The 16,199-nt window shown below is 32.2% G+C and overlaps 1 protein-coding gene and 1 long non-coding RNA gene across 6 annotated transcripts in view; one reads left to right on the forward strand and one right to left on the reverse strand.

Annotated features, from left to right (window-relative positions):
* Nucleotides 1-3,443: 3,443 nt before the first annotated feature.
* Nucleotides 3,444-5,421, forward strand: LOC128674390 (uncharacterized). The gene is made up of 3 exons (XR_008405158.2): nucleotides 3,444-3,576; nucleotides 3,992-4,178; nucleotides 4,798-5,421. It is a non-coding gene; the product is annotated as an uncharacterized LOC128674390 (long non-coding RNA).
* A 4,225-nt stretch (nucleotides 5,422-9,646) lies between these two features.
* Fas2 (Fasciclin 2) overlaps nucleotides 9,647-16,199 on the reverse strand; it is an 88,583-nt gene continuing 82,030 nt past the window's right edge. Inside the window, exons 14-16 of one of the 5 annotated variants that reach the window (XM_053752551.2) lie at nucleotides 13,514-13,709; nucleotides 12,582-12,602; nucleotides 9,647-12,145 (exon numbers count right to left, since the gene is read on the reverse strand). In XM_053752551.2, the coding sequence (XP_053608526.1) occupies nucleotides 12,019-12,145; nucleotides 12,582-12,602; nucleotides 13,514-13,709 (344 nt within the window). In that variant the 3' untranslated portion in view covers nucleotides 9,647-12,018. Of the gene's footprint in view, nucleotides 12,146-12,581; nucleotides 12,603-13,200; nucleotides 13,306-13,513; nucleotides 13,710-15,864; nucleotides 16,103-16,199 lie in introns of those variants that run through there. The other 4 variants (XM_053752550.2, XM_053752549.2, XM_053752552.2 and 1 more) reach the window with 4 other exon arrangements.

The following is a 16,199-nucleotide window of genomic DNA, read 5'->3' on the forward strand; positions in this document are numbered from 1 at the left end:
AAAGAATAAGATAAATCTTTTGAGATTGGGCTCATTTATTTGATGAAGATAGACGAATGTGATATTGCGAATGATGAGGGTCTAACGAAATAAATGGAAGATGGATGTTGGAACTTTTAAATTAGGTATGTACTATTGTTATTCGTTCCGGGATGGAAATGTTTACTTAAGAATTTTAAAAATATTAACGAACTCGTTTGTTTTTCCGTATTAAGTGTATAAAATAAGACATTATTGTTTTTCTTGAAAAATAGCTATTCTTTTGTTTAGATTATATAGACAGGCAATGTTTATCGAATCCGCCAAAGTTCAGCAAACTGTAACGCGATAATATATAGCCGGCGTTACAGACAGATCTTCGCATTATTAGAAGTATATGAATATTTATTTTTATTATTTGACAACCTCGGTGGTGCAGTGGTAAAGTTCGAGGTCCCGGGTTCGATCCCCGGTCCGGTCATGATGGAAAATGATCTTTTTCTGATTGGCCCGGGTCTTGAATGTTTATCTATATATGTATATGTTATAAAATATAGTATCCCATGACACAAGTCTCGAACTTTGGAGCTTGCTCAATCGGTGTGATTTGTCGTAATATATTTTTTTATATTTATATTATTTATATTTATGTTAACAGCTACATCACCGCCTTTCTCTCGATTCCTAATCGAGGCTTAAACTTCTGATCGGCATGCACCGGCACGGTTGCCGTCGTCAATTATCACAGCGACATAATCCCCTTGTTTGTCTGCCCGGGGCCGGTCAGGATAAACATCGCCGGATTAGATTATACCCGGGTCCGAAATGTATTAATAAGAGTCTTTTGTTATTAGTGGCGAACTGTCAACATTGGGGTTAATTTTGCATCCTCATAATATGCACAATGGAAATTGCTGGCAACTATAAGGGTGGCCCAGGACTAAGATGGCTGGCGTAGACGGAAGAAGGCCTATTTACCCAGCAGTGGGTCACGGAGGGCAACATGTGAATGAAAGCATAGTTAGGTAATCACAATATCGCATTAAGTATTTTGTCGGAATTTAATTATTTTTTGGTCAGTTTTAAAGATTTTTAGCTGCTTAATGTGACAATTATTTTTGTAGTGCCTCAAATTCATGAAATATAAAAATTATGTAATTAGAATTTTGCTTTAACTTATAGAAATAATAAGTACACACAGAAACACAGAAATAAGATTTAGGAATTAGGAAAGTATGAAGTAAATTTTATAAACTTCTAATGTAGGTAAGATAAGGAAACTGTAGTCCTCTTTTAATATTGAGGTTTTCTTTATTTTCATATAAACTTGACAAATAGCTATGAATTTTTCCAATGTTCTGTAAACCCGTCGATAAAAAAATAATCTTTTCTGACTGATGAGTGCAGCACGCCTGTTTGACGTGCCACTTGCGGGAGACTGCGCGTGATTTGACTCGACTGCCCCCATAATAGTGAAATATGTTTTTGGTATATTTTGTGCATATATCAATTTATTAAATTTTACCTACGCTCTTGAAGAAATTTTAGGTGCTCCCTTTAATATACCAGTGTATTTTTAACGAAATATGTCAAATAGATTTGAAATTTGATTTTGAAGATAAATTTAATTCAGTATGTTTTGCTTCACAATTCAGGAAATGAGGCAGCGGCTTTGCATTTATGAGTTAATATTACTTCGGGCGTGTGGTTCCGCCCCAAAATAGAACCACGAATTTACTTCAAACTATAAGGCCCATCAATTTTCTGGAAATTAAAATACGTAAATTGAAATTAGTAATGGAAATAAAATTCTTAGACTTCGTCTAGTATGTTGTGGTTTTTCTTACCTACTTAGATGGAATTAGCTTTTTTACGTTTTAACAACTCCTTTTGTATCTAGTTCAGTATCCGCCAAAGTGAAAATGTTTGTTCATGTATGACAATTTCTCATAAAGTTCATACAAAAGAGGAACACATGCACACATAAATTGAAAGCACAGCTTTACGGAAGCCACACGAAAAGTTTGTCTCGCAACAGCATGCAAGTTAAACAGAGTTATGTAAAGCTCGCTGTAAGTAGAACCACTTTTGTTACAAAAGAAATGGCTACCCATTTCTTTGCGCTGCCTGCATTTCGTATGCACTATAACTATGTATATTACTATTGCGAGTACAGTCGTAAGTTGGTACTTGCATTTGAATGAAATGCATTATCGACTTTAAAAAATCCATAAACCAGGCATCTTTCTAGTTGTATTGTTCAAATTGTACTTATCTTGTTTTTGTTAAAGTGTTTTTACTTACTAACTACCGACTTGTTGTTCAATTGTTTTTATTATATCCATGTAAGGTTTACCTTGAAGAAATAAGGGTAGGCCTTTTCCCGCAGCAGTCGTAGGACACAAAAGGTTAGAAAAAAATAATAATATAGGTACGGTCCTAATAATATTATAAATGCGAACGTTTGTGAGGACGCATTTGTATGTATGTGTGTTACTCTTTCAGGCAAAATCAACTGGACAGATTGCTATGAAATTGGTACATGGGTAGAACATCATCGTCATGCGGTGCCATCCTCGAATTGAAGTTTGGAGGAAGAACATAACCTGGAATAACACATCGAGTACTTTTTATCCCGAAATTCCCTCGGGAGCGAAACCCCGAAGCGCGGCTAGTATTTATATTTTTCGTACATTTTCAAGTGTATCATTCGTGATGTGAACTAAGTGACTAATAATTCTACTTAGCTCGGTCTGGTTGAAATTGTAGGTAGGGTACGGTAGGGGTATGACGTCATATTGATGGATCGCATACACTGAAAAAAAGAAATAGCTGAACCAGTTTTGCTATTTGCAAATTTCTTTAATAGATACCAAACTTTGGTTGTAATTATCTAAACCAATGTAACTGCATGTCCCAAACCAGATAAGCTAATCAGTTCTTGATAATCAGTAATTAAAATGTTAGCTATTATTTATTAAAATAAACCAGTCAAACTACTTTAGCTGCAAGAACAAACTGTTTCATAGCTGGTAACCGAACATATGTACTTAAATTTAATACAATGTTGATTAAAACATTGTCATGAATTTATTTATAGATAACACAATCAAAGTCATTATTTGGACATTCATCAATTTATTTATTTGTAGTAAACTTTTCTAGCAGCCATTAAATCATCATTTGATTAATATTTGCCTATGTCGAATGTATGAAGTTAAAATAAAAATGTAAGTATTATCACAAAACTGTTTAACAATATTTAATTAAAATATTGTTAAAACTAGTTGGCACTGTTGGCAGCACTGCGTCCGAGTCAGTACATTAAAGTTATATGCGATTCACATTAGAACTCGTTCTCTGCGTTCGGTCATTATTGTGTGGCTTGGCTGGTGAAGGCGGCAAATCGAATTGATTTTCACATTCCTATTGTTTTCGGGAGATTTGTAGCGACATTACGTATATAAAAAAAACTTAGTAAACGTGTTTTCGTAATAAATAGTGCAATGGCAGACGGTCAAGACGAGACCTCCGCTGATCCTATGAGTGACTATTTGCGCTTATGGGGTCTTGAAATGTACATAAATTTGTTCAAAGGTATGTGAATGTTTAATTTTTATTTAGTTCGTGTTAGTTTAATGTTCAGTCGAACAATCATCAAATATTGGCGCGGTCAGAGTAGGTATCGCAGAGGGCTGCCGGATCGGGTAGCACGAAAGCGGCAGGGAAGCCCCGTAGTGTGTCTTGTCGCCAGTGGGCGAGGCGGGTCGCTTCATTCAAAGTTCCATTCGCGCCGCTTGCTACTGGAGGGCAGTCCAGAGGACTTAGAATTTTTAAGATATTTTTCACAATTGTTATCAGTCTAGTTTTGGTTTGCAGTTAAGATGATAATAATTGTTATGATTAACCTCTGATGTAAGCAATATGTTTTTACCAATCTTAACTAATAAAATATCCCGAAGATGTGTATGTTTTATTAATAGTGTGGATAATAATTTCATATTTTTTACAGCATAATATCCATGATGATAGCATCCCTGCATCATCGCATCATCAAATGCTGTGTGTATCAATAACTTGCCAATCCTTCCTGATAGCACCATACATTACCTACTAGTATATTGCTGAATCAGGACTTGAAAACTTACAGAACTTGGACAAATATACAGAATGAGGAAGTACCAAACTTAAATACAAATGTAAGCATTTTTACTTTTTAAGGTAAAACGGATTAAAACGGGATCTTATTACTGAGATTTCACTTGCTTCGTCCATCTGTCTGTCTATTACTAGGCTGTGTCTCATGAACCATAATGGCTAGACGGTTGCAATTTCATTACTAAGTACTAGCTTTTCCCGCGAACTTCGTTTCGCTCTACATCCCGTTTATCCTATTCCCGTTCGACAAAAAGTATCCTATCACCTAAGTTAGCTCATACCCTGTCTGTATACCAAATTTCATCAAAATCCGTTCAGTAGCTTTAGCGTGATTAACGGCCAAACATCCAAACAAACCCACTTTCACATTTATAATATTAGTGTGATATATACCTACTTCAATGAATATATAAATTTAAGTACTAAAAATAAATAATATAAGTTAACAAGGAGCACCTCCTATAAAATAAATGTTCTTTTTTTGCCATTTTTTGCTCGATAATATGTAATAATAATGACATGGAACCCTTCGTGGCGAGTCCAACTAGCACTTAGCCATTTTTATTATTATTTATTAACCTGGTATGGCAGAGCATCAACAATATAATAAGAAAACAAGAGGACTGTTATTAGTTCACTCTATAGTTTCTTAAATTTCAGGGAGTATACAACACTTTGAGTTCATGTAATGAAGGAAAAGGACTACTTCTTCGCTACAAAGAAAACGGAATGAATTCCTGAAAGTTAATTCTTCTAAGTATCTTCGCCAAGCCTCTCCCGGTGTGCAATGAATTATATAAAATGAAGAAAACAGACTATGATTGTTATGTTAAATTTTAAACTCAAGTAATGTGTTTGACATTAATTTGGGCTAAGCAATGTCTTATATTTGGTTAACTATTCTTTATTTTTATTAGCCCTATTAATGTTTTATAATATATTGGTGTTTGATTACCAGTTATTATACAATGGAGATACTACAGCGTATGTAACTTAAGTTTAATAATCTGGATTTTCTTGAGTGAATGACAAGACATTAAATTGTGTTATTTTATTTTTTTGAACATTTTAAATAAATAATTCAAAAAAATTACTTATATAATATACATTTTTTTATTCATTATTGCACTTAGCCCGTTATCCCTATGTTCAGGTGGCTGTTAGACCTGTATATACATCCACAAGGCAGGACACCATTTGATAATATTATTGGGATTTACTGGATTGATATGATTAATCATATCAATCCAGTACATCCCAATAATATTGAAGGTGGCCTGTAGATCCAGGTCCAATAGCAGATCTAGGACCAGCTACTGGTAAATAAACCAACAGGAGCAGGTAAACAAACAATGCTGTTACCTCCACATAAAGTGTTTGTCTACTAGTAATGAAACAGATTAGCAAGAGATAACCACACCTTAACATTAATTATTAAACAAATAATTTAATATTTCTTACTGAACTGTTAGATTTACTAGTTATTTAACACTTTAGCTTTAATTAGCCAAAGTAACTTTGCTAAAGCAACTTTACCGGAGCACTATTGACAGCCAAACAGTTTAGTTCAAATAACAAAACTAAGTTATCACCAGTTACCTAAAAGAAGTTAATATAATATTACTAAACTCTGTTTACAAAACATGTTTTAGTTACTTGTAGCCCTCAGTTTAGTAGTCACTCGATTTTGGTGATATGCAGCTAAACTTTTAGCTACTAGCAACCATTTTTTTTTTTCAGTGTAGTTGTCAAAACTATGAGCTAAATTGATAGAGCACAGGAGGGGGCTGCGAAGTTGTGTACAGTCGGTAACAAAACTGGGAGATCAATTTCAATATTGTTTTGGCTTTATTGATTTCGGGCTACGAGATTTTACTATATGAGGTTCATTAACTATTTTGAAAAATCTACTCGTGATTAGCGCAAAACGAGATGATTTCACTATATTATAATATTATTATGTTTTAGTATCGAAAATAAAGAAGGCAGATATATAGGTAAAGTAATGGTCCGTCTGTGAACGAAAGGTCCTAGATTCGAATCCTGTATGCCACATGGTGATTCGAATACCAGTCTGACGCACAAATATTATATTATATACAAAGACAATATTGTATGGTAACTAATTATAATAAAGTTAAAAGTAAATAGGTTCGTCTAGAACTTACTTTGAGGCTAACTCAATCTGTGTGATTTTTAATTACAAAGCAACTTAATGTCTTGTTAGTAACTGGACTAAATTCAGCGACAGTTCCTTGCCGGTACCAGTAAAGTAATTACTGACATCGTATCGAGTAGTAAGTCAAAACGTTATTAGCTGAGACAGACAGCATAATTGGATAGTTATAGATCCTGACTGACATGGTAAGTGCTTACTACTCTTGCTATTGTTATTATGTCAATGTTGCTTGATTGTGTTATGTCATTTTTAGTGTTTAGTATTTATTTATTCAGAATTCACAGCGTTACAGAGTATAATAAATGATACAGATTTACAACGAAAGTAAGGCCAATTAATTAATTCACTTGCGATTTATCAGTCCGTAGTGATCCAATAATTAAACCAGCGATAATACTGCCGGATAAAATTATTACATAACGCGTCAATATCTAAGTGCTGCAAAACATTAACTAATTTTAATAGACTGTTTAAGTTTTAATTTCTTTTTTATAACGGTTGTTTCTCCTTAGATTAGAACCACGCCATATACTCCCGTGGTTAATACGAAGCGACTAAAGAACACATAGCTTTGGCAGCTGACTGGTAACAATAGTATTCCCAAGGAGGGTTGACGTGGGCAGTGGTATGGATCTAAAGTAACAACCGAATTTTCAAAGCTTTAAGGGTTATTTTTTACCATGATTCCGGTCTTCGTGTCACCATAGCCCCGAACGGCAGAGGGAATATGAGGCCAAAATTAGAGATTTTTTTTTCATTGTGGGACGAGACTATCTAGCATAGTTTCTTAAGATTATTCTTTTGTGATGTCGCGAATGAGTGAGTCGAATGTGTGAGAATGTGAATGTCGCGTCTAACAAGAATGGTTGAAGGAAGAATAAAGATACAGAGAGACATAATGCTGGTTCTAAACTAACTTTATGTGGCTATTTTAAATTATCTAGAAGTACGCACGCAATAGTCCCCCTTTTGATGACGAACGGATAAAATTTATTTTTTCAATGAAATGTAATGTTACGACTGTAATTAATACTAAAAAGACACACTGACATAACAATCTATTTACTAATAAAAAAGAGCTTCCAATTAGCTATTTTTATGGGGCGGGTTTCTATAATGAAAGAGTATCGCTATCAAAAACTCGATCCATGTTTTTAGTTTTCATGAATTAAAATGGGGCGACCATGCTATTTGGGATAATCCGTATCATCTGCTACTAGGGCAACTGGGTAATTATTTAAAGGGAGCAAAATGAACCACACGTAAGCCCATACGCGTGCAGGAGTAATTGTTGCGTCCGATAACCAATAAGGGATTATTTAGGGTGGCCATATTGCTAAGAAATTAATATTGAAGGGTGTGGACAACCGAACCGAACCGACGGAACAAGTGATTTCAAAGACGTATTTTGACAATTAAACAGAGTGTTGACAAATTTTATGCACTGAAAAATAAATAATTAAGAAGTTTTTAATTTTATTTTGTAAATTATTATTCGATGGTAAATTTACAATACTGCAGGTATTGCTTTAAAATTACTATAAAATATTTGCGTCGCCTCACCACCTATTCTGTCGGCAACTTATTCGGCAGAGAAATGTTTCTCGGATTTAACTTTCAAAATCGTGTATATAAGATAAAGTTAAGACTTATTGTGGGGACTTAGTTTATCCTGTAGGCAGCCTGTTGATTCCGTTTCGTTATGCTTTGCAATTTTATGAACTATTAGTAGTTCTGATGTAGTATTTTGCTTACTAAACTTCGCCCGCGTGAATTTCATAGCAAAATCTCAGTAATATTTTTATCGCGTACTCTGTAAGTCTGGTAAACTTATATGATTCAAATTCGCATTTTTTTCATCTTTAGTTCAATTTCCTTTTTCTCGCTACGTATCTCGTATGAGCTATAATAGATCACCAAAAACTACTTCAATATCTTCAACTCCGCATTGTTTACTCTCAATTCATTTATCAAGTCCCGCAGATAAGGCACGCGACGTCACCCTACCGGCGGCCAGTCCATAAATTACCTACTGCAGGGAGTGTCATTGTGTCCGTGTGTCTGTACCTCAAAATGTATTAAACCGCACCGATTGACTGCGACCGTGACGCATAGCTTTTGGCAATAGTGTTGACGATGTTTGTATCGATATGCCGTGTTTTGTCTGTCATAATAAATACTTAACTCAAAATTTCATTTTCATAGCTGCGTGTCTCCCCCTACTGAGCGACACGATCCCCTATTTTTTTTTTCATGTATATACATATATAGTAAAAGTAAAAAATATATTTTTCTCTTAAATACTTGCCACTATTCAAACAAACGATAATTCAGCAGAATTCTTAGTCTAAGATATTTTCCTTATGCTTTTCATTCATCCATCCGATCGTTCGACATTTTTCCTGTAACCATTGTTCTATAAACTTTTATTTTAAGAGGCTACTTGGCGTTTGGTTACAATAATAATAATCCATTTTCCACTTTTAGTTGAAATTCAGTAAAGTATCAGAACATCTAACTTTCAAAAGCCAAAGGTGAATAATGACTGCATAGGCATATACATTTTGATTTTATAAAATTTTGAGTTAATAAAATAATTATATATAAGTATATAATCATGTATAAATAAAATAATGTTCGTACTTAACTTCTATTGAACTCGTTTTGTATCGATAAAAATGCTCTGAAAATCCTTATTACATCCCTAACCCTAATAAGTTAGTAAGTGTTGTTGCACAACATTACTTGCATTGTTCCCAAAACTACGGGCCCCGTCTGTTGGCGCATCCCTCACAAAAGATTACATTGTAATAAGAATTACTACTAAAAAGCGTAGCTTGTAATTGTAATACACGGAAATAAATCAAGTCTTTGTCGACAAATTTTTTGGGCGTCACTATTTATATTCATTTGGTATTACAAAATTGTAATTGATGATCCGTGTATTAAAAAAAAAACATGTTGGTATGTAATTTTAAATCGCCGGGTTAAACATTTTGCCGGCGGGTAGGTTTCATGTAAGTAGTTATATTGTTGTTTTAGAAATGTAGTGAACATGTGAATTTCAGTTGGTCGTTATTTATTCAGTAATGCACAGATGTAATGTATGATGCACTTCAGTAATACTCTAATTAATTGCTAAATCTCTCCATTACCAGAGAAACGGTAGTAGTGGGTAATTAGATACAATATAAATAATTTTAAATTGTTAGATTTTTTTTATTTATAATTTCTAGACGTAATTTGATCAGTTATATATTTATATATGTTTGTCTTCTTTATTTAAATTATGATTCCTTAACTAGTCAAATGATTAAATCAAAAGACATATTTTATTTCGAGACATTTATTTTGTAAAAAATGCGCTGTTATTCCTTCAACATCCGCCACGACACATGCGCGAACAAGCGATCACAACGATATCAAAAGCATTGTCATTAAATAGACATACCATAATTTGTGCATCGATTAGTTAATACACTGGTCAGATTATATCTAACAGATAATGAAATAGAGTGTACGTAAGAATTGTGAGTCTAAAATTATTATTATAAAAAATTAGGAAACACTTTAAACCCATTTTAGTAAAAATATGTTTTGTTCTTATTCGTCTTAACCTTTTAGTTCCTGCGCGGTCCGATCGGATTGTGGGTCCTATTGTTGTTTAATTGTTTTTATTATATTCAGGATCGAAGGTTTATAATATTGATGGGACTTGGCATCCATGTTTTATTACATGTACTTAGCTAACGGATATAGTTAGGTATGTCAAAGCGTGAAAATTTGAGAAATATTTCCAACATTCAACAATGAGCAATAACATATTTTACATAAAAAGGTTTTAAAGGTTCGTTATTTATTATGTCAATTTATAACAATATTTAAAAACGAAGTGAACTGTGTACCTATGTTGTACATATAAAGAAACAAAAGACGTATGATTTTGTATTTTTTTACAATCGGTAATAAAGTTCAATATCAGCTTTGCAAAAGACGATTGTGTGTAATATTTTAATGTATCAAGTTATCAATATTGTATTAAAGTCAGTGTAATAATATAAGAAACTAAATTTCGTAAGAAAAATATATTTTACGAAGTCATTCATAAAATTTAAAAGGAAAATTGTAGGGAGATATATTCATTTTATAACATTTTTTTAAATAAATGAGATGACTGTTTTGCTAATCTTAAAACTTTCATTTCTAATTAATACATAGTAATCTAATAGGCAGGTAGGTACATGGAAATTATATTTATCGATTACATTCCACTTAAAACAATTTAATATAAATTACTAGAAGTATATAGTTCACTTACAAAGCAATCAATTTTATTTTACTTATACATGTAGGTATAAAAGAGGCAATAAATGTGTAGAATATAAAATTGTCGTTAATTATTCAAATAGTAATACATAAAACGTTGATGACAAAATGCCATAATATGCCTGCCTGGTGTAATAATATATTTATGCTGGACATTTGGCCCATCTGTATAACAAATTCATCATTATCCATTTTGCTCTAACAAAAGCAAAATTGTACCAAGACAAAATACAACATATTATTTCTAATCTAGTGAACAAATAAAAGTATATTTACAAAGCCTTATTTATTATTTACAAATCTTAAAAGTAAACGGATTCAATTAAATAATTATCGTATAAATAGGTATTTCAAATATGAAATGAAGCGTGTTTAAACAAAATTATAAAATATTTTGTGTATAACATAATATCAAATTGTTTGTTGGTCTAATGCGCATATAAAAAGACAATCAAGATTTAGTACACTAATTAATTTCATAACGGTATCAATTATTAACTTTCATTTTTAATAAAAATAAATCATGTGATTATTACAGTGTTGTGACGTGAGCGTTACTCTAATATCTATTTACATAAACCTTAAGTTACATACCCTCATTAGAAGTACATATACTAAAAGGCACATTTTGTACCTCTTGAAGCTTCATATAATTAAGTATCTTATATTATCTAATACTAACGCGATACCCATATATCAAGCGCTTCGTATTATTGACCGCTGAACAAGGGCCATAGAAAATGTAATAAAAAAGTCTTTTTTAATTGAATTAATGAAATAAATTAAAGAAAAAAATTATAAATAACAAAGAAAAAACATAACTCATCTCTCTGTAGGCTAAACACAAAAATATCATTAAAAGAAGGGATGTACGATTAGTTGAATGATTCTTTGGTCCCTGTTCAGAACAATCAATAAAAATAGATTATCATAGTTGAATAAAAGTAACAACAGTAAGTAAAGCTGATAACTACATAGTAACATCAATCCTCATTTGGCAGTTTAGAATACTGGTCGCGCCATCCACACATACACAAGCTTTATAAAGACACATTTCGATACAAGTCTTTCTTTTATTCCATTACCAATTCAATTTTTTTTATTAAAATCAATTGTTTATAAATTGTTCAAATGGATGTTTTAAAAATACATAGTTTCATTCTATCAGTACATAGAAATCTATAATAAAATTCATCATTTTACGGTGGTACAGTTTATTACCTATTTTCACCAGCCACATAATATTATTTTTATGACTCAGACTTACATTCAATATTTTACTGGACTGAAAACATGAACTACCATTATAAATTATATTGTCATGTCTTCGTCATATTGAGAGCGCGTCATCCCTAAGCCTTCAGAATAAAACAATCTTATACAGCAGAATTTTTGCCTATGATTGCTCCCCCACTGGTCGCGTAAACTCGACGACCGTCGAATTCTACCGAAGAATTTCTTTTTATGGCATCGTCTCCAACTTTCAGAGGTTCCTTTTCATCCCTAGAAGTGGATAAGAAAATATTAATATTTCGATTTTATAGTACAGTCAACAAAATAAAGTCAAAACTTTTTGAAATAAATCAAGTATTTTTTCATTTTATTTTAAAACCTTTTTGAATACACGTATTTATTTATTTTGACTATCAAATTGTTGACTGTTAGGTTTAGTGCAAAATATGTACAGCAATTATATACAACAACACACCATGGGCACTCAACTACAATAAAAACTTAATGAAACAAAAAATAAAACCGATTATATCACATCAGATCATGACGGCAAATAAGTGCAAATAAAAATATCCATCACTGTCAACAAATAACGCTTTTTACATACAGTTTCTAAGTAGTTATATTTATTATGAAGCGAATGAAAGACGAGTAATCAAAGACATTATAAAATATGTTAGTGCAATCGTGATTTAAAAATTCTTACACAGGTGTAGTCGGAACATAACTACAATGACCGGAGGGTGGCAGCGTGGGAAAGACAATTATATAATTAGAATATGTATAATGTAAAAATACAATGATTTAAAGTAAAAATGCATGATTCAAGAACAAACCAAAATAAAAAGGAATAAGGGTAAACTAATGTTGAATAATATAATTTGGATATTAAATCACTGTCGTAAGAGATGTTCCAGACAAGAACTGACTACGAAGTACTAATAAAAAATAAAATGACGTTTACGTCACTGATCACCTCACAAATAATCCTACTATTTATTCAACCCCACAAAATTCAGGCATATGAAACTACTGCTATGTTTATTTATTTATTTAAGGTTCACAAAACTGTTACTCGTATTTTAAACGAAACGAAAAAGAAGCAAATATTATTTCCAATATCAAAACAAACTATTCATTCAGCTATATTTACAGAGGCAAATGCTAAGCTTGTGCCCGTTGGGAACTGTGTATTTACAATGACAAGTCAACAAGGCCAAGCAAAAAGTTGACATGGAGTGCCATGTTCAGGTCTTCTCACTGATCGAGGCGTGGCAACCGACAAACAAGCATGCAGGCAATCTCAACCTGAGGGTATGCCTTACGTTGGTGTCGGCACGAGCTTGACGGGTGGCGGCAGGGGCGCGGGGGAGGGCGGCGCGCGCGGCTTCGTGCTGCAATAAGGGAGCGGGAAGCGCCAACCGTACAGACTAGCGGGCAGAAACATCTCTCATCGACACTAACACTTAAATGAGGAAATCGGACGGGAAGGACCAGGCATCGACATAAATGCAGGGATAAACTTAAAATTGAATGAAAATCATGATGTCGATGATGTGCTAAATTATCAAGTGACACATAAGGTTAACTGTTATTCACGTGACATTAAATTAAAATTTGAAATTTTGTAATAATTACCTGCCGAGTTTTGCTTCATCCTCTTCATGTTTCTTGGTTCGTTTGCCACAAATCGTGGCTATGACACCCTGTCGTCTGAAGCAGAATAGTAGCAAGTCCACTATCAGCAAGCAGATGAACACGCCAGTTAGCGCTATCCCAATAATGGCCCCGCTTGAAAGTAGTTGAGGAGGAGCAAATCCGGAGGTTTGTACTCCTGTGGAGGATAATTATAAAATAATTATTTATTTTCTTAAAACAAACATAAAAGAGCAGTAGAATAAGCAATACTATCACATAAATTAATTAAATCTATTAAAATGTAATGAAATGCTGAAATATCGACTGCTCTTGACTTTTGTTAGTTTTATGCATCATATGCTTCATGTCATGAAAGCTGAAGATGTTAGATGACATGACAGTGATTGTAACAAATGCATTGTCTAGCTTTTGTGCACAATAGCAGTGATTTTAGATTAAGGAATCGACAGAGGTCATTGAAAGCATTTGACATTCATTACAATCAATTAGATGGTGATAAATAGGGAGTGCTTTCAGTTCAAGAAAACGTGCACCCAATCACCAATGTACTCATAAACTAAGTCTAAGACAAAGTCACAAACATATGTATCTAGGTATAAGTATATATTGCCGTGGAAAGCTCTCCTCTAGAATGAGATGGGGTTTGAAATGAAATGAAGAAATGACACTTATGAAATGAATGGTGATGCATACAATCTAACCTTAAAGAATAAAGTAAAAGAAAAGTTGTCAAGATGCAAACATTCCAAATAACATCGTCCAACGCAAAATAAATGTTCAAACCCCATGACAAATACGTAATCTATTTAAGCAGTATATAGAGGTTATTACATAATTTTATTCTCTCACATCTTGTCTAAACTAGTAATGAATTTGTATTTATAGTACCAGCACCTGTAATACATAAATACTTATAACGTATTCTATAATATTTAAATATACATTTACAAAGTTAATTGAAATGATGTAATTTTACAATTGTACAAAATATATAAATAATTTATTTTAGCCACATTTCAAATAACTTATAACGAAATACTACATTAGATTAATGAAACTGCCAGATAACAATAAAGCACGAGTAGGTAATATATTTATTAGATTAAGCAAACATTATTTGATAATCATGATGGCAGTTAAATTTAAGTAGATAGGTACCTAGTATGTAACTATCCATGCTTGGATGAAATAAATCAGGTAACAGCTAAGGACATAAATAAATAAAACATCTATGACCAACTAACTCTATTAGTACTTAATTTTAAATGGAATATAGATAATCAAGAATCTTTAAGTTTTTGGTTAATATCGACCATGCTTAGTGGAAGTGAAATAACCTCTGTTGAAAGGGTGAACATAAACGACCAGGTCATGCAATAGGTAATTAGTTCATTCTAAAGGAAACTAGGTAGCGAGTTCATTAAGTTATTAATATAAAATATATTTACCCAATCTCTGTGAGGGCGACACAAACACTTCTAACATACAAGGTTAGGAAATGATTGGTGTCTTGATTGGCATCTTGACAGCTTTCTTTTCTATCATATTAATTTATCAGCTCATTAAGATATCAATGCTACTATAGGTTTATAAAGCTACCATGAATAGGGTATTTACAGACAGTTAAAACGAATGAAAACATAAAACACTCTTTAGCGCTACTTCATTCATTTTCTTGGATGGAAAACTTGAAACAAATAAAATTTTTTTCATACATTTATTTCTTTTCACATTGGTCGATTCTCCTTGATCTCACATTAGAAAGCCGTAATTCTCTTATTTCTTTTCTATTTATTTACATTCGGTGCGATATCATTTGCAGATTACGATTTCAGTTTTCTGAAATTGAGCTGCATTCTTTGGAAAAAAAATTAAATTAATTGAAAAATCGTAATTTGCAAAAGATTTGCCATAATTTACATTTACGATATATCAAACTTTCATAACTTTATCGAGAGTAGTCTGTTCACACAATCTTACAGCTGGACGATATTCTCTTCAATTTTACCCTATATTACTTTACTCTATATCAAAAATTCAAAATACTCATCAAAAATCCTTACATATTTTTTCAAAATGCTTACAAATTACTAATGTCATTATTTTTGCCAATTGTTTTGGCATAATTTGAGAATTAACACTAAATATTATATTTTGGCAGTGTTAATTTATTAGCCTCGTAACTATCTAATGATTATCTACTTACATAAAACATTACACCTATCAAAACGCTTAATAAAAGTGAATTTAAATAAACTTCCTATAATTTGAATCAAATTCGTTTCAAATATATACTTATATACATATATATATTTGATAAAATCATTAAATGATATTTTTTCCGATTGAAGTTTAGTAAAATTTTATTAATACTAACAAATTGCTTTATCACAACAAGTATTTCCCCTAACATAATAACAGTCGTTATAATTAACATATTAGTTCAAAACTCGAATAATTTATCGCTGGAAGGTACTTATTTTAGATAAAATGTTGCAAAAATTGTTGAAAGTATATCCAGTATAAAATGATTCCACGTGAAATGGCTTGCACTTCCATTTGGATTACCTAGAAAATATTTCAACCAATAAATACGCATAGATCGTTTAATATTAGATATCAAATTACTAAAGCAACGAATGAATGACAATATTTTAGTCAGAAG

Source organism: Plodia interpunctella, chromosome 12 (genome assembly GCF_027563975.2).
Source record: "Plodia interpunctella isolate USDA-ARS_2022_Savannah chromosome 12, ilPloInte3.2, whole genome shotgun sequence".
NCBI lineage: Eukaryota > Metazoa > Arthropoda > Insecta > Lepidoptera > Pyralidae > Plodia > Plodia interpunctella.